The sequence below is a fragment of the Carassius gibelio genome, chromosome A16, assembly GCF_023724105.1.
Source record: "Carassius gibelio isolate Cgi1373 ecotype wild population from Czech Republic chromosome A16, carGib1.2-hapl.c, whole genome shotgun sequence".
NCBI lineage: Eukaryota > Metazoa > Chordata > Actinopteri > Cypriniformes > Cyprinidae > Carassius > Carassius gibelio.
In genome coordinates this window covers 3,938,194-3,962,119 of record NC_068386.1, presented here as the reverse complement: position 1 = coordinate 3,962,119, position 23,926 = coordinate 3,938,194, and the positions used below count along the sequence as shown (strand labels likewise).

General features: G+C 39.1%; 3 protein-coding genes and 1 long non-coding RNA gene across 5 annotated transcripts in view; 3 read left to right on the top strand and 1 right to left on the bottom strand.

Annotated features, from left to right (window-relative positions):
- Positions 1-7,974: 7,974 nt before the first annotated feature.
- On the top strand, positions 7,975-9,817 carry LOC128030377 (protein rapunzel-like). The gene is made up of 2 exons (XM_052617938.1): positions 7,975-8,075; positions 8,895-9,817. Exon 2 carries the CDS (start codon positions 8,944-8,946, stop codon positions 9,622-9,624), a length of 681 nt encoding a protein of 226 aa, XP_052473898.1. The 5' UTR covers positions 7,975-8,075; positions 8,895-8,943; the 3' UTR covers positions 9,625-9,817.
- On the bottom strand, positions 9,084-12,024 carry LOC128030378 (uncharacterized). The gene is made up of 4 exons (XR_008187884.1): positions 11,714-12,024; positions 10,515-10,592; positions 9,484-9,549; positions 9,084-9,219 (listed from the first exon to the last, which is right to left on the bottom strand). It is a non-coding gene; the product is annotated as an uncharacterized LOC128030378 (long non-coding RNA).
- A 2-nt stretch (positions 12,025-12,026) lies between these two features.
- On the top strand, positions 12,027-15,254 carry LOC128030369 (protein rapunzel-like). Its single transcript, XM_052617926.1, has 2 exons — positions 12,027-12,115; positions 13,178-15,254. The coding sequence occupies exon 2, from the start codon at positions 13,180-13,182 to the stop codon at positions 14,359-14,361; it is 1,182 nt and encodes a 393-aa protein (XP_052473886.1). The 5' UTR covers positions 12,027-12,115; positions 13,178-13,179; the 3' UTR covers positions 14,362-15,254.
- Positions 15,255-21,271: 6,017 nt separating this feature from the next.
- LOC128030371 (uncharacterized) overlaps positions 21,272-23,926 on the top strand; it is a 3,385-nt gene continuing 730 nt past the window's right edge. Inside the window, exons 1-2 of one of the 2 annotated variants that reach the window (XM_052617929.1) lie at positions 21,272-21,425; positions 22,821-23,926. The exon at positions 22,821-23,926 is cut by the window's right edge and continues 730 nt beyond it. In XM_052617929.1, coding sequence (XP_052473889.1) covers positions 22,865-23,926 — 1,062 coding nt within the window. In that variant the 5' untranslated portion in view covers positions 21,272-21,425; positions 22,821-22,864. Of the gene's footprint in view, positions 21,426-21,593; positions 21,990-22,820 lie in introns of those variants that run through there. The other variant, XM_052617930.1, reaches the window with a different exon arrangement.

Genomic DNA, 23,926 nt, shown 5'->3' with positions numbered 1-23,926 from the left:
AATTGACATATTTGAATTGACATCAAGATTCAAAAGCATAATTAAAATTATGCATAATTTAGCCAAATAATTTTTTACTTAGTTGTTTCCGTATTTATAAAAAAAAAAAAAAATATATATATATATAAAATTTAAAAAATGCTGCATTGCACATATACACAGTATATACAGTATGTTTCTACCTTATTTAATGAATAGTATTTGTATACTATTATATTTTAATTTATATTTTGAATTAGCTTTGTATATTTTCAGTTTTTTAATTTGCAGTAATTTGCTATGCATGTTTGTCGATTTTCTTTCTTTAATGTTTCTACACTGAAATTTTTTATTTTTTTTAAATAGAACAGAATTTACTAAAAATGTTTACGGTAATGTCAGGGTTTTGGTAAGGAGGGAACTCAGGTGCAGACAGGAAGTAACTCAACACAGGATTTATTATACAGAAAGGGAAAACAAAAACCCACGAGGGGGAAAACAATACCTAGGATAAGGACTAAAACCAAACAAGACAGGGCTGACCAGAAAAAGACACTAAACACTAACTATAAACAAACACTCACGGTATACAGGATACAATCACAGTCACAAGTGTGGAACACATCTGAGAAACACATAAGTAACACAATGAACCGACGCAAGACAGAGCACACTAGGAGATCTAAATAGGGGGAACAATTAAGACACGACAGGTGACACAGATAGGGCAATCACGACACGACTAGGATAACAAGGGGGGCGGGGCAAGGGAACGAGACAACACAAGCACATGGCCCAAAGACAAGGCCATGCGCTTGTACACAAAACAAGGGTCTGTCATGATCCTGCCTCAAGACTAGGAAAAATCAAGGACACGAGGGCAGGATCATGACAGAACCCCTCCCTTAAGGAGCGGCTTCCAGACGCTCCTCAAGGGAACATCAAACACGGGTCATGACTGACATGACAGACTGGGACACAGACACAAACCAACAAGACATGACTAATAATAACAAAGGCAAACATGAAAACACAATGGCAGGGTTAGGGTGACATAACAAAAAAAACAAACAGGGAAGGGGAGGAGGCGGGACCACAAAGTTCATGGGGGACAGACCAGGGTGGGTGGGTGGTGCAGGAATCTTAGGAGGACAGGACGAAGGCTGACGACGGGGGGTACGGGCAGGTCTGGGTGGTGAGGGACGGGGAGGGGTCTCGGGACAACTGACAGGGGACATGATAGGAGCAGACAAGGGACGCGGGGCAACACTTACGGGACGCGGGGCAAGACTTACGGGACGCGGGGAGACGACATCTACTGGACACGGGGGGACCACAGGACACGGGGCCACATCAACAGGACACGGGGCCACATCAACAGGACACGGGGAGACAACGGCTGGACACGGGGAGACAACATCTACGGGACACGGGGGGACCACAGGACACGGGGGGACCACAGGACACGGGGGGACCACAGGACACGGGGCCACATCAACGGGACACGGGGCCACATCAACGGGACACGGGGAGACAACGGCTGGACATTTGGGACTTCTGGGGACAGGGTCAGGGGACAAGACAGGACTGACGGGGATTTCTAAAATTTGGACAAGACGGGACAAATAATCAGAAAATGCTTTAGCAGCCAGGACAATTGGCATCTCCTTATGAGATGAAACCGACTGTACAAGAGTCTTTGCTGCAGAGTCGGCCGCGGCTCTCTCCTCCGCTCTCACGACTGCCGACTTGCATACAGCTTTCTTTCCCGGCTCGGGCACGCTAGCGCTCACTGCTGCTGACTCGTACACGCTCACTGCTGCTGGCTCGGGCACGCTCACTGCTGCTGGCTCGGGCACGCCAGCGCTCTCCGCTGCTGGCTCGGGCAAGCTCACCGCTGCTGGGTCGGGCACGCCAGCGCTCACCGCTGCTGGCACGGGCACGCCAGCGCTCTCCGCTGATGGCACGGGCACGCCCACCGCTGCTGGTACGGGCACGCCAGCGCTCTCCGCTGATGGCACGGGCACGCCCACCGCTGCTGGTACGGGCACGCCAGTGCTCTCCGCTGCTGGCACGGGAGGAAACGGGGTCACAGGACCGGCAGGCCCCCTCTTCCTCCTTGGGCGCGGTGCAGAGACCACAGCTGGGTCAGAGGCGGGTTGGGGGAGTTCGGTCTCTGGCAGGGCTGACTCCGACGATTCCGAGGCAGACTCCCACGATAACCGTCTCCCTCGCTTCCCGGGGAGACCGACGGGTGTGGGAGGCACCTCAGGACTCGGTGAGGGATGTGCCTGATCCCCCAGAGTGGCCACGGCCAGGATACGACCCTCTGGAACCGTTGGCAGCTGGGTAGGTGGGGACCTCTGGGGCTCCTCCTCTCGCCCGCTCGCTCCGGAACGACCTCCCCTGGTCCCCCGGAACACCACAAGGCGAGAGCCCTCAAAACAATCTCGCTTGCTGGCTGACAACATCCAGTATTGCCTCCTGTCTGCTGAGTTCCCTTTTGGTCGGTTCATTCTGTCAGGGTTTTGGTAAGGAGGGAACTCAGGTGCAGACAGGAAGTAACTCAACACAGGATTTATTATACAGAAAGGGAAAACAAAAACCCACGAGGGGGAAAACAATACCTAGGATAAGGACTAAAACCAAACAAGACAGGGCTGACCAGAAAAAGACACTAAACACTAACTATAAACAAACACTCACGGTATACAGGATACAGGATACAATCACAGTCACAAGTGTGGAACACATCTGAGAAACACATAAGTAACACAATGAACCGACGCAAGACAGAGCACACTAGGAGATCTAAATAGGGGGAACAATTAAGACACGACAGGTGACACAGATAGGGCAATCACGACACGACTAGGATAACAAGGGGGGCGGGGCAAGGGAACGAGACAACACAAGCACATGGCCCAAAGACAAGGCCATGCGCTTGTACACAAAACAAGGGTCTGTCATGATCCTGCCTCAAGACTAGGAAAAATCAAGGACACGAGGGCAGGATCATGACAGGTAAGTGGTTGCAATCAATTTATTTTAGCTATATTTAAATAACCTAATTTAGTTGGTTAACTTTCAACAAAAATAAATTGATTGCAACAACTTACCATAAAAATGTGTAAATTGAATGAATCATTTATTTTTCAGTGTATTTAGGTTTAATTGATTTTATTTTTTTCATTAAGTTTTTTTTTTTTAAGTTAGTAATTTTTGTGCTTAAATTATTTTTTTTCCATTTAAGTTGCCAAGGTAACATTTCTAATTTGAATTCTTTTTAAGTTAATCATGTGTTATTTATATTTTATTTCAGCTTTATTTCAATTAACAAAATAGTTTTTAATAGTTTTAGTAAACAATAGTAACCCTGGTCTAGAACCAAAGCGACAAACTGTATACATGCTCAATTAAACACAAAGCCTAAGCACCCTCACAGCACAAAGAAGGACTGGAGAGTGCTGGTTTTCACTGTTAATCAGAGTCTTGTGGTGTAGGGTTTGAGGATTGAGGTTTCATCTAAGGGTGCTCCGATCACGATCGGCCGATCATTAATGCGCATCTCGTCAGTAAAGCCGGTTTTCTAATCAGCGGTTAATTCCATCAGGTGCGTGATTTCACATAGAGCAGCTGTTACTACACAGAGCCGTTGTTAACTGAGAAAATGCGCCAAAAAACGCTGAAAATGAAGTGGATTTGCGCATCTTCTCTATTAACAATGGCTCTGTGTAGTAACAGCTGCTCTATGTGAAATCAAGCACCTGATGGAATTAACCGCTGATTAGAAAACCGGCTTTACTGACGAGATGCGCATAACGATCGGCCGATCGTGATCGGAGCACCCCTAGTTTCATCTGTCGTTTTTAAGAGCATCTAAAGACACGCTTAGGTGAAATGGACTGCAATCCATATAGAGCCTCCAAGAAGCCACTGAACATTTGCCTGCTTCCTGTGATCAAGACGTCTATCGATCTTTTGAGTCTAAAGAATAGACTTAATGTGCAGAGCAGCAGGTTGCCTGTAGACTGTGTCTAGTTCTTAGATTAGACTGATCAGGACTGAAAACAACTGCACCATAGCACAAAAACACAACTGGCAAACATTTGAGAGTGCTCTTAAAAGTAAATAATTATTATTACTAAAGTCAAATTGCAAAACATTGCTGCAAGCTGGTCATGTGATCTCAGCATGGAGGACATTGCAGTGAATTTTATTTGAGATATCTGTTTTGGCAAATACAAATACTACAACAAATTTTACTTAAGTAATTCAATTCACCTCCTCCTCCAAAAATCTGCCATGTCAGTCAAGTTATATAAAAAAAAAAATGTTTCAGTTAACAAGACAAACTAGCTTGATTTTCACTGACCCTGCAGGCCCTCATCACACATATCTGAAATAATGCTGATCATTGTATATTTATTTATGAACATCAGCACTAATTATGAGCTGCAGAAAGTCAAAAGCTTGGTGTTATATTAGACAGCAGCTTGTCTTTTGAAAAATCATGTTTCACATATGCCAAGCTACAGAACATGTTACCTGTTTCTGAGTTCATGCATTCATGACCTCTAGACTGGATTATTGTAAGGCACTGCTAGCTGGTTGTCCTGTATCTTCATTAAACATGCTACAGTCCAAAATGAAGCTGCTAGAGTCCTTACCAGGTCAAGAAAATATGATCATATTACCCCAATTTTACAATCTCTACACTGGCTACCTATTTAGTTCCACGTAATTTGCAATCTATTGTTTACTTATAAAGCCCTTGTGTCTCTAACCAGTCTTCTACAATCCATCATGCTCCCTAAGGTCACAAAACTTAGGCCTTTAAAAGTCCATTAAAGGAGGTAGAGCTTATTTGGATTTGGCTCCCAAACTCTGAAATAGCCTTCCTGATAAGGTTTGGGGTTCAGGCACACTCTGTTTAAATCTAGATTAAAGACACATCTCTTTAGCCAAGCTTTCACATAATGTATCTCGTAACCTTGTCCTCTGGTTCTATCTGATCAAATGCATATTATCATTCTTTGCTTGGTTTGATCACATTATTTATAAAAGTTTTTCTTGGTCTGAACAGCAGCTATTCGCTAATTTTTCTCTATTTGCTTTTCTGTTTCTGCCACAGGATGGGCATCCCGAATTACACAAGCTTCAGTCTGAATCCAGCCCTTATGAAGATCTGAGACAACTGAGAAGAGATGATACCAATCCCTCAGAGGACCTCAGATGATGACAAACCTGAACCAACATACAAAACGTCTAAGGTTAAGGAACTCGAGCTGCGTCGGAGAACGCTTTTGGGAATGAGAATCCCCACAATGCAAGACTTTCAGGGTGTAGTGGGTCAAGCCTGCGAAGAGAAGGGACTGCAGGAACTCCAGAACTGTACCAACCGGGAAGTTAACTGGGTCGAGCTGGCGGTCTCCACACCTGAGGTGAAACGCTTTCACTTCAAGGCATGCAGTTTCCTCACTGAGGAAGCTGTGGATTGGAGAACGGTCTCAACAACCTCAGAGAACCTTGTGCTTCCTCAGAGAAGAAATTTAATTACATTTAATTTAAATTAAATTAAATTAAAAAAATATGCATTTAGCAGAGATCACACCTACAGCCTCCAAGCCCCATGCAGGGGTGCATCATGTCAGATGGCGGCCACTCCACAGACCGCGTACAGGGTGGCCACTACTGATTGCACCCCAGCCCGTGAGGGATGCGTCCGTCGCTAGCATTATGTGGATACAAGGATCTCACAGCACCGGGCCATGAGACGAGAACCAAGGTTTTCTCCACATGTCCAAGGCACATAGGCATCTCCGCGTGACCTTTAGCATGCAAAGTGGGTTGCTTCCTGGGGAGAACCCCTTCTTCTTGAGCCACCACTGTAGGGGTCTCATGTACGGCAGGCCAATAGTATTCACGTTGGACACAGCTGCCATCAGACCTAGCAATCTCCGAGACTGCTTGACAGTGAGTGACCGGCCTTCTCTCACTCTCATCACTGCAATGAGGATCGACTCGATCAGAGCAGGTGACATATGTGCCTACATCGTGGTGGAATCCCACACCATGCCTAGATAAGTGGTTCTCTGTGCTGGAGAAAGCTTGGTGTTAAGTCTTAACCCCAGCTCTTTCATGTGAGCAAGAATGACACCTCGATGCCGAAACGTCATCTGCTCTGATTGAGCTAATATCAACCAATCGCCAATGTGGTTGAGTTGTGAAAGTGTGGTGTGAGAGTGCAAGGCCAGAGGAAGATCCGTATTGGTAGGCTTTTGCCCCCAAAGGACCTGAACCCGGACTTTGTAACCCGAGGAGGGACCACCTCGATGGCTTCCGTCCTCAGAGAGAGTCCAATTCTGTTCCATTACCAGGGCCTGCTCGGGGCCCACCAGAATCAGAAAGTCCCCATGAATTGAGGTGGAGGAGAACCAAATTGGATTCTGTGGCCTCTTACTACAGTGTTCCTGAGCTCTAGATCTAGGGAACACGGGTGGAGATAGGACGAGCTGTCTCCAACTCTTTTGCCAGATCATGTGTGATTCCCGCGAGCGTGGTAGCCGTCGTCCCTCAGTAGCAGCACGACTGCAACCACAAGATTGCATGCACAGACACACTTCTCAGAACGTGCCCAGCCAGAGCAGAGCGCTTAACAGCGAGAAAAGCACAATCGGCCCCCGGACGTCTCGCCCATACATTGAACTGATTATACACGTGATTTCTGAGACGTCACACTGGAGGCGTTCCCCAAAGTGTTCTCCGACGCAACTCGAGTTCCTGAAGAGGAACTACCAAATTTTCTTTGAAGCTGCTTTGCAACGATTTGTATGGTGACAACCACTATACAAATAAATGTGAATTGAATTGAAGTGACTACAAGCAAATATAAACCATACTGATAAACCAGACCATACTAAAGTCCCCCAACACAGTTTGTGATCATAGTAATCAAACAGAAGTTAATATCTTAAAGTAATTTCCCTCTGGCATTAGGTTATTAAACTAAGCTAGTTTTGAACTAATAAAAGGCAACATGCATATAACACACACACACACACACACATACACATACACATACACACACACACATACACACACACACACACATTAGTTTTAATTATTTTAGTACTTCAGTTAAATGAAAATGAGAATTTAGAAAAATGAGGAATAAAGTTTAACCCTGAAACTTAAATTTACTCATCACTAATTGTAGTTAGTGATGTGCTGCATTCTAGACTATTATTAAACAGACTTACTCAGATTTGTATTAATCATGCTGTCAAATTAATGAACTAAATGTCAGAACAATCTCTTACTTTTTCCATCTGTGTCTGTCCTTGCTGTCATCCAACTGCAGGGTCTCCACTTTAGAATGGCCATTTACATTCAATGTCATCAATTTTACGAGTGATCTTATTAAATTTGGAGAGAATAATTTTCAAAAAAAATCAGCAGAGAATCAAGAGTCCTCCATGACAAACTGCTCTTATTCAGTTTTTTTCATCAAAATAACAAGAAAAAGAAGATATCTCCAAGTACTTTGTCTATGCAGTCTTGTGTCACAGTGCTGTCAACCACTTCCTCATCGTGTCTGTGTCTTAGTGCACAAGTAGGAAAACAGGAACTATGCGTTTTAGGAACTGACTATACACATTTTGAATCATTCCACCTTAAGAGGAACATACATTACCATTGATGCCACAGTAAGGCCTAAAGCAGATCTACATCATTTCACAGTGTGAATGATCACATGACATCTGGAGTCCTGCAGCACCACAGACAGTACCTACAATTTCTATAGATTAAAAGATGAATGGATGGATTGATGGACGGACGGACGGACGGAGAGATAGATAGATAGATATTTAATACTGACCATTTTCTGGCCAGTATATTAATATTCATAATTGAGACAGTAAACAAATGGCTTGCATTAGGAATATTTCAAGGTCAATGAAAGAGCAAATCTTTTTCATGTACCAGGACCCTGTAAGATAATGGTATAGTCCATCTGTCCACCCCTCCACACTGATCTCAGATGAAACTGCCCATGATGCATTGACTGCTGGGAAGACACGCAGCTGAGGGAGGTAAGGGTAGAAATATTCCTTACAGGCAACAAGATCAGGCAAATGTCAATGAGTTTTAGGTATTGTTTGTTAAAGTTTGAAAGAGGAACTCATTCTTAGCATTAACAAGGAAATCAGAAGTAGCAGCTAGGGGGAGCTATAAAAGATAGACAGCAGCTGGCTAAAGTCATCTTACTCTAGATGGGATGAAGACCAACACATTGCTTGAGAAAATGTTGTTGTATAGTTCTGTTTTTGCTTGATAAAGTTGTAAATGTTCTGTTTTGATCCTAGAGCAGCTAACAAACATCCAGCGCACTTTACACTGGGCAGATATTCAAATAAAATATTGACTTAAGTCCTATATCTCACTAAAAATGTGTTTAGACAGTACACAGCCTGTAAAGTGATGTTTTGATATTCAAGTTAAGGTCTAAAGCTGCTTAATTAAAAAAACATTTTCGATATTTAACATCTATGTTTTATAGACATAAGCATGATTATAATTAATAATGTGTATTTACAGTATACAATAGTGTCATTAAAATTTTTAGATTGTTTTAAAATAAATCAGATCAGAATTGTTTAGTTAGGACTAGATAAAACAATCCATTGTAACATTGCAGCTCTCATAATTTATCTCAGTTCGACCAGGTTCTTGATATCCCTTATTTAAATGATTTTTTCAAAAAGGCTTATTTGAAACAAGTGACTGTCTTTATTTAACCATTAGGTTCATTTGGGAATGAAACACAACCTACTGTGTGCTGCACAGAGACGCCAACAGCCTAAATAAAAAAAAAACGAAAGTGATAATATTGTTTGCCTTTGTATTATCAGTTTCTTCTTCAGGTAAACTTCACTGGGAAGGGCTCTTCCTCCAGACACAATGGCTGAAAATGAGATCTTAGAAGAACAAGAGAAGCTGAAGAGGGGTCTAGTGAAGGTTCTGGAGTGTGTGGCCACCATCTCATCTGCAGCAGCGGTGGTCAATCCCATCTTCGGCGTGGCTGGTTCCCTCATCCGGGTGGTGCTGCACCATGTGGACGATGAAGACATCCAGAAACTCAAACGTGAGTTTGGCAGCGTGACTCGAGCCCTGGACGATATCTGTCAGCAGAACCAGAATGTATTGCATCAGATCAGGAAGGAGACTGTGGATGGCCTGTACAGTCGCGTAGAAGAAAACATTCGTAATCAGTTCTCCAAATTCATGGACACTGTGGAGCTATCAGCAGCACATGAACAGCGCAAGAAAGAATTTGAAATGAGCTTTGTGATCAATCAGTGTGACCAGAACCTGTACACGCTGTACGGCGGTGTGATGGGTGAATCAAAGATCTTCAGTCAGCCCATCCTAGAGGTCTACATGAAACATTCACAAGGCGACCAGCGTGTCATGGAAAACCTATGCACTCGACTCACATACCTGTTCTGCATCGGCCTCATTGCTCTGATGAGTTACGCTGCCATCGTCGGGGATGATGAGGAAGCTCTGCACATCGAGTGGGAAGAGAAAATGAAAGATGTAGCCAAAAAGATATCAGAAGTGTTAAATAGTTATGAGTGATTTTAACCCTCTTTTCTTAGCCAACATGTCTTTTATCTATTTTATCTGTCATTGCCCTATCAACTGCTGTCCATCTAGTTGTCTGTCTCACTCAAAACACTAACAGCTTCCTTGCAAACAACGTGTTAACCCATTCCTACTGTACTCCTGCAAATACGTGTAGTTTTGAAACAAAAGTTATATTGAACTGTCATATATTGATGTTTTTTTTTACAGTGATGCACAGTGCACTCAAACTGAATCTGACCAAGCCAAAATCAAAGAAATCCTTTATCTTTAATAAAAAAAAATTGTATACATATAATTGTATACAACAATTAATATTGTTACAAACATCTCTTTCCAATGACATGTAGCCTTAAAATACTTTTATCATAAATCTCTATCTCTAGAATGTCACTCAATTTGTATATATTTTGATATGAGGAACACACATACTCTTGATTTCATTTCAAGACACACAGTTTAAGTCAGCCTAAGTGAGCAATAGCGTCAAATAGTGTTTTAAGTATTTTGTCCAATATGTTTGTATGGAGTGACATTTTACTTGAAAATATTTAGCAGCTGGTATACATTACTTATATATATATATATATATATATATATATATATATATATATATATATATATATATATATATATATATATATATATATATATATATAATGAAATTCTGATGGTTTTATATGCATAACTGATGAAGCCATATCTGTGAAGTTTTTTTAGTGTGTGCAACTTCTCATCCTGACACTAGATGTCCCAGATCACATATACAAGATTTATAGACACTCCAAAAACAAATACATTGTGATCGAGCTGATAATAGTACCAGATTCTTTTTTATTATGTAGGGGAAAAAAACAAGTTAAGAAATTCAGATTTCCCTTTACCCATTATGACTATCTGTCAGACAACTCTTCAGCCAAATCCTGAACCATAACTGGCCGGAGAGTCCTGGATACACATGACTGTAAGAATGAAAAATTAATGAATGAACAAAAATAAAGTAACAATAGTAATAATCATTCTAGGACAATGTGCCAAGGTGTGGAAACACCATTAATAAATTACATTCAACATCATTCTTCTTCTTCTAAATACTAGAGAGCAAAGCAAGTTGTCATAAAGGATTTATATAATGATATAAGTCTTATAATATTGAGTTAAAAAAACAACAACAACAACAACAACTGTATACATGCTTTTATCTAGAAGTGGTTGTCTATGTTTTCACTAAGTTAAAATTGTGACATTTATACTCAAAATTTAAATTACAATATTATCATAAAGTTTTATTGGGTAAACAAGCTGCCAAACATCAAAGCCACACTGAAAAACATTCAGTTATATAAGGAAGCTATAATGTTCTCAAGGTCAGTTTTCACTTTGGGGCATGTTGTCACATTGATACTCTCTTTATCTCTTGGATTTGTATCATGTTTTTATCATTTGTATCATATCTTTATCATTTTTGTATCATATCTTAATCATTTGCATTTGTATACTCACATAAACAATGTCTTGTATTTTGCTGCTTTATACACTTTTATTTTATTCAGCCATTCTTGTTGTTGAAAATAATGTAATGAATTGTGCTTCTCTCCTTTAAATTAAATTATTAGCCATTTTGTATATAAGCTAAATCAAATCAGCATCAATAAACAGCATAATCATATTGTGACAATTTACCATGTAAACTACTTTATTCCCCCATACAACATTTTATTAACATTAAGTACTTCTCCCTAAAAACATTATTTTTAAAAAACAACCCTATATCCTAATAAAATTATCTCTGGGTGGAAAACTGTGACCATTTGCCCCAGTCTAATATATGAATGATGTGCCTAAAATCATTCATTCATTCATTCATTCATTCAACTTTAATAAATAATAAAAATAAATATTCACAATATTTTTATTAAAATGTTTAACTTCAAACGTGGTACCTACAGTATACTTGAGCTAACCATTATTTACGCACAATCTATTAGACACAAAGGTAGACGATAGCAGCAAATGTAATACTATAGAATAGTATAATAATATTATTTTACCTAGTAGCCTATACAGTGTGTGACAGAAATACCTGCTTTGGGATAGTGAGATGCGAAAATCCCAAATCTGCGCACGTTCATGTTAATCCAGTGGCGCGTGAGATGTTGCGCACGATGCAAAATAAACTGCAATTAAACAGTGTCATGTAAAAAAAAAATAGATTTCTGAGCCGCACATCACAGATCCATCGGTAAACATCTATAAAAATAAACCGCAATCAAATATGAAACATTGATCCGACAGTTACCAACAGCTTCCCAAACCTTTCAGTGCGCGTAACTCTCTCTCTCGCTCTCTATCACACACACATACAAGCTCATCTTTTCCACAGTGTGCATATGATCACGACATTTTGCTTTGAAGTCGAACCTGAAACTGTGGGAATCATTTGGAAACTTGGAGGTCATTCCAGCAGCTCTTCATCCCGAGAGGCGTGAGAAACCTGTTTTACATACATATATATATTATTTTTGCTATGGATGATGATGTGATGTCAAGGATGTGCATAATTAGGACACATTCATGTGAGGCAGACTGCATTTTAGACAGACTAGCAAGGTGTGTCCTGAATTCTGGATTCACAAATGTAGCCTAAATGTTTGATTATGTGTTTTACTGAACAACATTATTTTAAAGTCATCTATCATTATTTCAGCTCCATAGTTATTTATTCTTATTGTGCATGAGGTTAGATTCAAATGTTAAACCTTTTATGTCTGTACTCTGTATATGTCATTATGTTTAAAAAAAAAGTGGTGATGCACATCTGAAATAGCTACTATAGAATATAGATAGATAGATAGATTGATTGATAGATATGCATTAAAGGGTTGGTTGGGCCCTATAAATGTTTTATGATGCTGCAGTACCATCATTTGATTTGAAGAAAAACAAATTGTATTTTTTTGTAAAAAATTTTTTTTACACTTTTTCTTTTCAAACTCAGTTAAATCACATGACCTTTTGCATTTATTTGAACATAAACCAAACTAATTCAAATCATTTGCACTTGTAATGTACATGTTTCAGTGCATTATGAAATAAAATTTACAAATGTAGCCTAAGTTATTATTTTATTGAAGAACATTATTATTATTATTTTTTTACATTTTTTTTTTATTTTATATGTCTCAGTCAGATCATTTAATCTGAAGAATAAAGCTGAACAAAAACTTGTCATCAACCTCAATTTAAACACACGATCTTTTCAATTTATGCAAACATAAAACAATGATTCAGTGCATTTTGAAAAAAAAAAAAAAAACTAAATTGACATGCATAATGCAGATCAGTTATGAAAACGAGTGGGTTGTACTAATATAAGAAATTAAGAGAAAATATATTGCATCACATCACCATTTACTTAAAATCTGTTTAAAACTTGATTAAATATAATTTAATGCAAACTACATTCATTATTTAAAAATGTCCCTTAAGTTTATCATAAATCAAATTACTATTGTTCTTTGTGTGTGTTGTGGTTTTGCTTTTAAAGAAATGTCCAGTCCACTAGAGCGGGTTGTAGCCCAGAAGAAGGAGGCCATTGAAGCCCTAATGGAGATGTTTGAGAGAGGAGCCGAGGTGCTGGCCAGCGCTGTTGGGGAGCTGTGTCCTCTTTTTGAAGCTTCTGCTCCAGTTTTGAGGCTGGTCTTGGACAATGTGGAAAGCAAGGAGGTCACGTATGTCAAAGATCAGTTTCTAGTTGTGAGGAGCAGATTGGATGTCCTCTCATGTCAGTTACAGGACATTGATTCTGAGATCAGAAGGAGACGTTTGGATTCTCAGTTCTTCTCTGTGGAGGAAAATTTGCGGAACCAGTTTAGAAAATACATAGACATTCTGGAGGCTAAACCTGAGTATAAAGAGGTCAAAAAACGCTTGTTCTTAGAGCATTTTTTCATAACAGGTGGAGAGAAAAACCTCTGTGTGCTTTATGATGCTGTGATGGGGAACAGCACATTTGGGGAGCCAATCCTGGATGTTGTGGAACAATACGAGGCCAGAAACAGAAGGGTCCTGGAAGACTTCTGTGTCAGGCTGAAGGAGCTGCTCTGTTTGGGAATCATCACTCTGCTGGGATATTGTTTCCTTACTCAGGGTGAGGAATCAGAGCAGGAGAAGATTCAAGAGTGGAGCACGAAGATCCAAGAAATTGAGACCAAAATGAAGGAAACGATAGAGAAATGTGTGGATTCGTTTCCAGAGCAAGCTGAACTGGACATCAAGAGGCTTGTGAAGGAGAAAGAAGATGGGAACCTTCAGGAAACGGCCCAGGAACTGCTGGACTTCCTGGTGAAGAAGTACGACTGGGTGAGCTGGTCCATCAGAGCCATTAGTAACTTGGGTAAAATTAGCAACTTGAGAGCTGGACAAAACTTTCAGTGTGTGGCCGGACAGAATTATTTTGAAGTATCTCAAGGAAATGACACCAACCTGGTGATCTCGTTCAGCAGCAACCCTCAGCCTGTGCCCAACGAGAGTGTTAAACAGACGATAGAAGGTCCTGCGAGGAAGAGAGACGCCAAAGCTGTTGTGGAGCTTCTGGAGAAGGAGTTAGCTGGGTTTCTGGTTCATGCCATCAGTCGACACAAGGACAGCTTTACTCTGTCGAGTTTTCCTGAAGAATGTCACTACTGGGAGAAACATAAGTACATGAATGTGTGTGTGCATTCAGAGTAGATTTAGACAAACAAATAATTACTATTATTATATTTATCAAAAATTTTGAAACTAGCACTTTTACATTTTTATCAGCTTCTTGGACTCTCATTCTGATGGCACCCATTCTCTGCAGAGGATAGGTTGACTATTTTGCTTTATTACTGGGCATGCTTGCATCATAATGTTATAACTGAATGTCTATCTGAAAACATTCCCTTTAAATGCAGAAGACAGCAAACATGTTAAGTGCAGTCAAAACAAATGCTTTGTAGTAATAAATACAAATGCTTTTTAGTAATAAAAACTGAAGCAATATGACTGGACAATACTGGCAAACAAATGTGCTTCCCCATTTAGCCTGCATGAGAATAACATGAGCTGACAGTATCTGTTCCTCATCAGCCATAAAAAAAGCCCACAGCAAGACGTCTCAGGAAACTAATGCTCTTGCACAGCCAAGAGCACATGATGTTAGACTAACATATACCCTTTAAAAATTCATGGCAGTTCAAAGTTGAATTTATACATTCCCAAGAAACAGTCTTAAGCTTTTTTCAAGATTACAGGCAATAATAAATCTAATTTCAGTTTTCTGTCTGGTATGGCGTGTTTCACATTTACATGACTTACAAGCGATTGTTGACATTCATTGCTATTAACTCTCTGAAGTGGACACATACAGCACTCAAAGCCACATCTAATTAAATTACTGCTTTTGTACATAAGTCAGCAGTTTCTGGCCAGGGGCTGCAGAAATAGAGGGTGAGGAACCTTTCACTGTTAATATACAGACGACGAGCTCCAGAGTGCTGTGATCAGCTCTCCAGATCCACTCATTAAGATCACTGAAGTGCAGATAGAGAGAACAATCCATCGTTTTACACCCAGTATAGGGCCTATGTATAGAGCTAGTATGTGGTCATATTTTATGCTGCTGCTACAAATTTTTTAACTTTTTAAAGCAGATCAGCCATTAGTGTCTTCACATAAAGACTAAAATAGCATTTATAAGTAAATGTTTATTTTTCTGACATCTGTTCCAGAAGTATTCTTCCTGATATTTTTTTCCATACAGAAAATAAATTGGTGGTGGTGGAGCTATTGTTTGGAGCTATTGATCCATGTGACTTGCTTCCATCGCTGATAAAGGTTTTTAATGGCTTACACTGGCTGCTACTAATTCAAAACATATGTATTTTATTTTGGTATGACATAGTGACAATACAGTAGAAATACCGTATTTCTACACTTAATAAAAAAAAAAAAAAAAAAAAAAAAAAAAAAGAAGAAGAAGCATTGTCTGGTATTGTGCACATTCTGCTGGCAGATGGCGCCAAAAACACATTGGAACTAATTGATGACGTTTAAATTAGCTAACTCAGCGCTAATGGCAACTAAAAAATTTACCACAGTTAAAAACACATACTTTATCAAATATTTTATTGCAAACTACAATGGACTTTGTTGTTATATAATTAAAATAAAGGCCCAACCTACTCCAGGAAATTCAATATAGCCTATCAATATTTAATAAACCAATAAGTGATTTATGAAGCCCAGCATCATAGTATTACCAAAGATGGTGAATCAATCCCATGCTACCTCACTCTGGTTGCATCTGCCAATCACAGCCTGAGCTAATGACATTACATTAGAGTGGGCCATCGACTGGCCTCCTGCGTTTAATTGGCCTGATCTGATAAAAAAGCGTTAAAACATTTGTACTGTGACACACACCAGCTCACAGGATTCATCCTACTGACGTGTCTGACTGTGTTTATCAAACCCCTGAATATATAGTTTTCTTCACAGAATGTTAATGTTATTACAAGCATTTCTTCTCCTCCGTCTGTCTCTGAGGACTCTGGAATCTCTCTCTGTCTCAGTGTTTTCTCTCTGGTGGTGAGATAAGCTCAACTCCTCCGCTCAGTGTCTCCTCAGCACTGCAGTATATCTGACTGTCAATAAACCTCCCTCCCTTCTGCCCGATTCATTCCCACAACACTTCCAACTTTGACAGGAACCAACTGCTTCTCTTCCATGACAGGGTGTCACTTTCATGCCAGTAATACTAATACTAATAGTAATAATAATAATAATAAAAACAAGGTTTGAGAAAAGTGTGACAATCTATTTGAATGAACTGCATTGTAGATAGAGACCATTTTTGATCCATTGTTTTTACTGATATTCACACTTTTCTACGAAAATCAGTTCTACAGATTGATGCCATCTAGTGGGTCTCTACAGGAAAAACACCCAAATACAGCATTACACAAATCAAACTTCAAGGTCAGGTCATATTTATAATATAAATATTTATACAAATATTATTATACAATTTATATAAATAAAATTATTAATTAACAGTAAATGTACAAAAAAATTAACCAGCACTACAAAACATAAGTCATATATAACATAACATAACTTTTTTTATATATATATATATATATATATATATATATATATTTTTTATGCAACAGCCAATGTTCAAATGATTACATTTTTACTATTTCCAAATGTATGTAATCATATGAGTATGTTTGACTGTTGCATAAAAAAAAAAATATTAAAAAAAATATTAATTCCCTTTTTGTGGTTACATTACATTTGTTATTGGACACAAAAAAAATACCAATATTAGTATCAGTATTAGAAAAAATGCACAGTCTGTCTTAAAATTGCACTGAAAAAAAGGGAAAAATATTAGGCATCATGTCATGAGATGTGATTAATCTTTGTTGTGCTCTCTGTGGTTATTTATTTTGGGATGCGAGTTTAGTTTAAAGTCAATGTGAAAGGGTCAAGAGCGTGAGAAATAAATATCAGTGCGAGCTGGAACAGTGCAACCAGGAAAAGATAGCTGGGGTTAATAAACTGCAGAATAAATGGAACTTTATAATCAACTCTATGGTATGTAATATGGTTTATGGTAAGGTTTTATGCTATAAAAAATAATTTGTGAACTATGAGTTAATTCAAAAGAAAATCTGTTCACAAAGATGGCTGGTGTATTGAAGTTGTAAATGGTGTGTTGATCTTGCTTTGGTAAACATGAATCAAGACAGATGTTTTCTCATGGATTTGAAAACATTTTTCATTTTTCAGTTCATGTAAGGGGTGTACTGGACTAAATTTCACAATACATATAGATGTCTCATACAAAATATTCCTGCACTTATACAGTATATCCGTCTTTTAAACTACTACTAAAAAACATACAGTATGTGAAATTTGAATCCAACGACCCTTTTGGCTAAAGTACACAGTGAAAACCCGTCTGACAGGAACTGGTTAAACAAACAGGGTCAGGTGGGAAGAGAGGACAGATCTGGGGTGGATTCCACTGAACTTCATCTCTGGACTGGGAATGGTTAATAGAAGTCACTTACCTGTTATGTGATCACCATGCAATTTATCCTGGACTGACTTCCAGATCCCAGATGTTTTTCATCTTTTTGTTGAAGGTTTAATATTATGGATAAATGATTTATATACACTGTAAAAAAAAATGTTTTACTTTTTTTTTTATTGTACTGTTTTCAGTTTAAAAATTTTGTGTTTAATTCAGTGTCTGTATTTTCTTTGTTTGTGAAATTCAGCAATTTCTGAGTGACATTTTTTTCCCTCCACAAGATTAACAGGGTGGGAGAATTTTATACCTGACGTTTAAATATTAAAGCTGCAGTAGGGAACTTTTGTAAATATATTTTTTACATATTTGTTAAACCTGTCATTATGTCCTGACAGTAGAATATGAGACAGATAATCTGTGAAAAAAATCAAGCTCCTGTGGCTCCTCCCAGTGGTCTTATTGCCATTTGCAGAAAGCCATCCGCTCCCGGTAAGAAACAACCAATCAGAGGTCCGGTCCATAACTTTGTTTGTGTTCAAAATGTAGAAAAATGAATATAATAAGCGAGTACACCATGAATCCGTTTTCCAAACTGTGTTTTTAGCTTGTCCTGAATCACTAGGGTACATCTATAGTAAGTGTTTATATTCGGACTATTTTAGATTGCTTCGGGGATACCGCGGCGGAGTAACCCAGCACCTTTGTGATTCTTCATAGACATAAACAGAGAGAAGTAGTTCTGGGTACAATGTTCTTCCGCAAGATGCAAGCAGTTCTGTTTATTAACCGCTAGAGCATCAAAAGTTACCGACTGCAGCTTTAAGTAATATTTAATCAGCAGGCAATTAACAATCAGCTTTTTATAGGTTATTTCCTGACAAAACCACAAGGGTCATCTGTAACACACAGCGTTCCTCTAGTTTTCTATCTGTCTGTTGCAGTGCTGAAAGTCTAACGATCATGCCAATACATTTTATCTCTGAGTTCTGGGTGGAGCATCACGTAATCACCAAAGTGACCCTGTACTCTGATAAAACCCAAACAAAATGGATAACAATAAATGTCCTTCAGGCAATAACATTGGATTCACATAACGATTTCTGTGCAGATGGTCACAACAATGAATCATCCACATTTCTGAGCATGAGGACAACCAAAATGAGATGACAAACTAAGGTTAAATAACATATGATCATAAATTAACTCGAATGCCCTTCACAAGACAAAACAGCCACACATTAATGAAGAACTGCAAAGAGGTGACCTTTTCTTTTCATCGCTGTCTGGGCTGTAATCACATTTCCCATTTGCATAAGGTTGAGGTTTCTAAAGGACAGAGGGAGAGATACTTTAGGAAATCTGACTGAAATCAGTACAGACATACCTAACATCAGCCAAAACACTGCTAAACAGTGGGTATAGAAAATAATCACATTTTGTTGCTTTGCAGCCTGAAATAAAGAGTGACACAGCTTTTGTGTTATCCAGCTGTATTTACAATGAAAACAACCAATTGAAAGATAAAACACCAACATGTCAGAAAAAAATAAAAAAATAAAAACAGAATTACTGAGTTGGAAAAAGGATCATCCCTTTGTGACAGTATTTTGCTGAACCGCCTTCTTCTTTAATTACAGACTGTAGTCTGTTGGGATATGTCTCTAACAACTTTGCACATCAACACTTTGCAATATTTACCCATTCTTTTTTGCAGAACTGCTCAAGTTTTCAAGTTAAATTTGAAGTTCAGTAAAATCATTTGTGGACTGCAGTCTTCAAGTCATTCCACAGGTTTTCAATGGGGTTTAGGTCTGAGCTCTGACTATGCCATGCTAGGACATTCATCTAGATAAAACAAAAACTGTCTGTCTTCACTTCAGGCTGCAAAGCAATTAATTTATTTTGTATACCCACTTTCTATATATATATATGAAGCCCAGCATTATTATTTTTTTCAGAAAGCAGCCGCTGAAGCAAGTAACACTATTACTTTTGCTCATATCTGTTTTTCAAAACCCCTAAGAGTAAGCAACAAACTTGTGTGGTGCATAAATCACATCTCACATTTTCCATTTACTTTATTTCAGTGCTCATAATAAATATTATTGATGATGAATTCATGCAGTGAACTATGATGCCTTTTCTTGCACACCTTGCAAAACTGTCAGTCTGACAGATTTGTTGTTGTTCAGGCCAAAGTAAACATTTAATCCTCTTTTTTATAAATTTACATCATGACTAATGCTAAATAATTTCAATTCAATAAAAATACAGAGAACGGCTATTCAGAAGAAACTCTTAATACGGTACAAGCTATGGAAGCTGTTTTTAGTCATTTATTGCTTTAATATTTCAGATCATCTTTGCCTAATAGTGTGTGGTCGACTGATGTGCTTTAGACAAATGGACCATTAATCAAATCAAACTATATGCTTACATTTTCTTTAATTCTACAGTGCTGCTATAGTATTCTGGATGGTTTCAAAGTCAATGCTAGATCAAAAGTAATAGCACTCGGGTCAACAAGCTGTCAATTCATGCCTGCACGATATGGGAAGAGAAGTTTAAATCTTAAAGTTAGGAATTATGTCCATTAGTCATTTGATTGTGCTTCTACTAGATATTTTTTGTAAAGTATGAATCTTAACCTGCCACAACACACTCTAGTGCCTTTTTACTGTTTCTCATGCATGTGCAACAGCAATCACACCCTGCGTTATGGTGTACGTCATTGTTTATGAGTAAAACGGGTTTACATAGTGCAAGATCTAAAAGTGACATGAAGATTTGAAATGCTAAAGCCAGACCCTCTGTAATCCACAACAGCCCCCTGTTCTTCTACAGACGAGTCAATGCATGCCAGTGTGTCCCAGCGTCCGCTTCAGCACAAAGGCTTTGTTCGGGTTTGTTCGCCTGCAATACCGCAAACAGTAGAGTCTTTCTTTGGCATGTAAACAGTGTGACGGAAGTCTAAAAGCTACAGTCCCCCAAAGGCTGTTTTCACACAAATTTTAGATTGGCATCTTGCTCGCCAAAGTTTCTTAAAAGAAGAACAATTTGAAGACTACAGCTTATTTATTTGCTAAATTAAATAATAATAATGTATCCCCTCTGATGCATGGTGTCCACTTCAGTTTGGGCATTCAGAGTGTGATATTATATGAAAACTGCTTATCTTTGACGCACACAATTCTGATACATCATTGTTATTTTTATGTCATTATGATTTTTATTTATGGAAGCACACTTTCAACATTCAAACTGCAGTGTAAAAGTGTGTAATCTGTTATGCTCGCCAAGGCTGTATTTATTTGATCATTGAACATTGATCATGTTTTCTATTTCACTTTACTTTAAAATGTAATTTATTCAGTTTACCATAGTCTCACATAGAGTGTCTGTACCCATGACAACCCGTGTAGAAGGGCGGAGCATGCAGGATGTTTAAAATGGAAAGACGCTTCTAAACATTTCTGCCACTATACCAATACATGCTGAATTTTCTCATAGAAGGCATGATTACAGGATGTTATCTGTCTGTGTGCCTGTCCCTCATCTCTTCTTGTGGGCTCAGAGGAATGCTAGCAGGGGATGGAGTTAATCTGAAGGGGGAGTGCCGCAGGACAGAGTCTATATATATATGTGGACCATGAGAGGCTGGTGCTTTTAGTTGGACTCTGATGGAACACTGGAGAATACCTCTGAACATTTCATCAGACTAACGGTGAGTCTTTCATTTTTATTTGTTATGTTTTGCCTTTGTCCATTTCCATTTATCATCCCTTCCTTTTTCTTTTTCCATCTTTTGTTATTTTACTGGCACATCTTCAAAAACTTTGTAGAGCATTCAATAAAAAGTCACAAAAATAAAAATAGCTGGCCTATGATCTACGCTTTTTGTCATGAACAGTTGGAGAAGACACTTTGTGGGAATCATTGTAATGTGAGCAACATCCTGCCATATTATGTCCATATAATACTGGATGTTGTGCTTAAGTCATATTACTGACTGCCACAAAGCTCTAAGCAGCATTTGGATAGAAATAAGGGATGTGGCTTTGAATTTGAACAGTTCCTCTTTTTTAGAATCAGTTGGTTGGTTCCTTTTCTTTTTTCCACAGAGTAGAACCATCAAAAACAGTGTTTTTGATACAAATTATTTATTTTATTTTCTTATGAATTAATTTTCTTTCTCAAATCGGAAACATCCTGGAGTTTTAATTTCAACGCCATCTTAATTATTCTTACAAAGGAGGACTTGAAACAATCAGGATCATTGTATTCCTCAGTAAGTATTGTTTTGCTCCTAATTCCACTGAGATCAGAACGCTCCTTTAAAAGATGCATTAGTCTTGTATTTTTATTTGTGTTTATTTTGTATGTAAAAATCTGAGTCATATGGTATACAATATGGTTTCAATGCAGGACAAGTGTATTGGCTCTAGATTTTCTCAGATCTGGGTGTGCCTTTCTTTCCTGTATACTGAGTCCTGGGAAATTAGATACGAGTGTGATATCATCTCCCTTGGGTAATCGAAGTGCCCAGAAATGTCCTGAAATGCTGAACTGTTAAAGCCGTCAAATATATTCTCCCAGCCACCCCTCCTGAAAACATCTGCTTTGCTATAAATCTAGGGTTTAAATGCTGATTTATTCCCCAAAGAAGGGGAGCGAACAGCTCTCCAATTCATGACGACTGTGTGCTCACAATACTAACAATAACGTGTGCCTAAGGCACAAAAAAAAAAAACTTTAGCATGACTGACTTAAATTATTATAGTAGACACCTCATCTCACTGATAGGCCTTTATTGTTGTATAATTTTCTGAGACTTAGCTGGTGGGGGTTAAGGTGGAACAGGACATGCCCGAGCAAGAGCCGATATTAGTTTTTTTTGTTTTTTTTTAAATGGCTGGAGCCCATGGAAAACATGTATAAATGTACAAACACTCTGGTATTTCTGTCCCTGTGGTCTAACTGTCCAATTCATCTCAGGTTACTGTTAAGGTCCCATCCTGAGCAAACAAACATGACCCTTATAAATGTCTGCATTGATTTTAGTATTGATTTTTATGTTGTGGCTTCCACTTTATGATATATATGCCTTGATCTGTTACAGACAAGGGTAAGAAGGATAAGACGGTCTCTCTGCTTTGAACCACAATGAATCGGGTGGAAGAATGGGTTTTGGAGAACAAGGACAAGATCGAGAAAGGAGTGGAAATCATGGGGCAAGGCTGCGAGGTTTTAGCAGCCACCGTGGGACAGTTCCACCCCATCCTGGAGGCCGTGTTTTTGGCCTCGGCCGAACTCCTCGGAAACCCAGAAGGCAAAGAGGCCAAGTTTCTCGCTGAGCAGTTTGAAAAGATCAACCAGAAACTTGAAGGTATTCAAGATGAAATCGACCAAATTGCTTTGGAGATGCAGCGGACGACCATGAATAAACAGAACTTTGACCGCGAGGCAAAGATAATCAGTCAGTATGAGAAGTTTCAAGACTTTGTCAATGCTAAGCCCAAGTTCAAGGAGAAGAAGAAAGATAAGTTTATAACCCAGTATGAGAACACTGGTGGTGATCTGAACATTGATTCCTTGTACAATGCTGTAACTGGAGAGAATATCTCTGGAGATGCCATGTTGGACACGGTGGTGACCACAGAGCAAAGGAGCAGGAAGCCAGTGGAGGAGTTCTGTGCCAGACTGAAGAAGATATTTGTGATGGGAATTATAGCAGTCATGGGTCACGCCGCCCTGAAAGAGGGAGCGGTAGGCGAGGCCATGGTGAAGAAATGGCAGGATCGCATGGAAGACGTAGAGACACGCATGAAAGCAGTGGTGGATGACTGCATTGAGAATTTCCCTCTGCAGGCCAAAACAGATGTGGAGCATCATCTTCTGGAGCGACAAGCCAAGGTTGACCCAGAGTTCACAGGATTTATACTGGATATCCTTGCAAAGAAGTATTATTGGGTTTTCTGGTCAGTTCGGGTCTTCAACCACAGCGGCATATTCTTCTGGAATTGGCTCGCTGGCAAAAAGTACCATGGAAGTGGAGGAGGTGGCAACTTTTTTGATCTTCTGACCCCAAACAACATCAGAATCGTTGTGTCTTTCAGTGCAGACCCCAAACCAATTAACAAGAGCCAGATTGTAGATCAAATAGAGATGCAAAAGTTGAAGGGGAACATGCAGTCTGTGGCTCAGACGCTGTGGAAGATGCTTCCC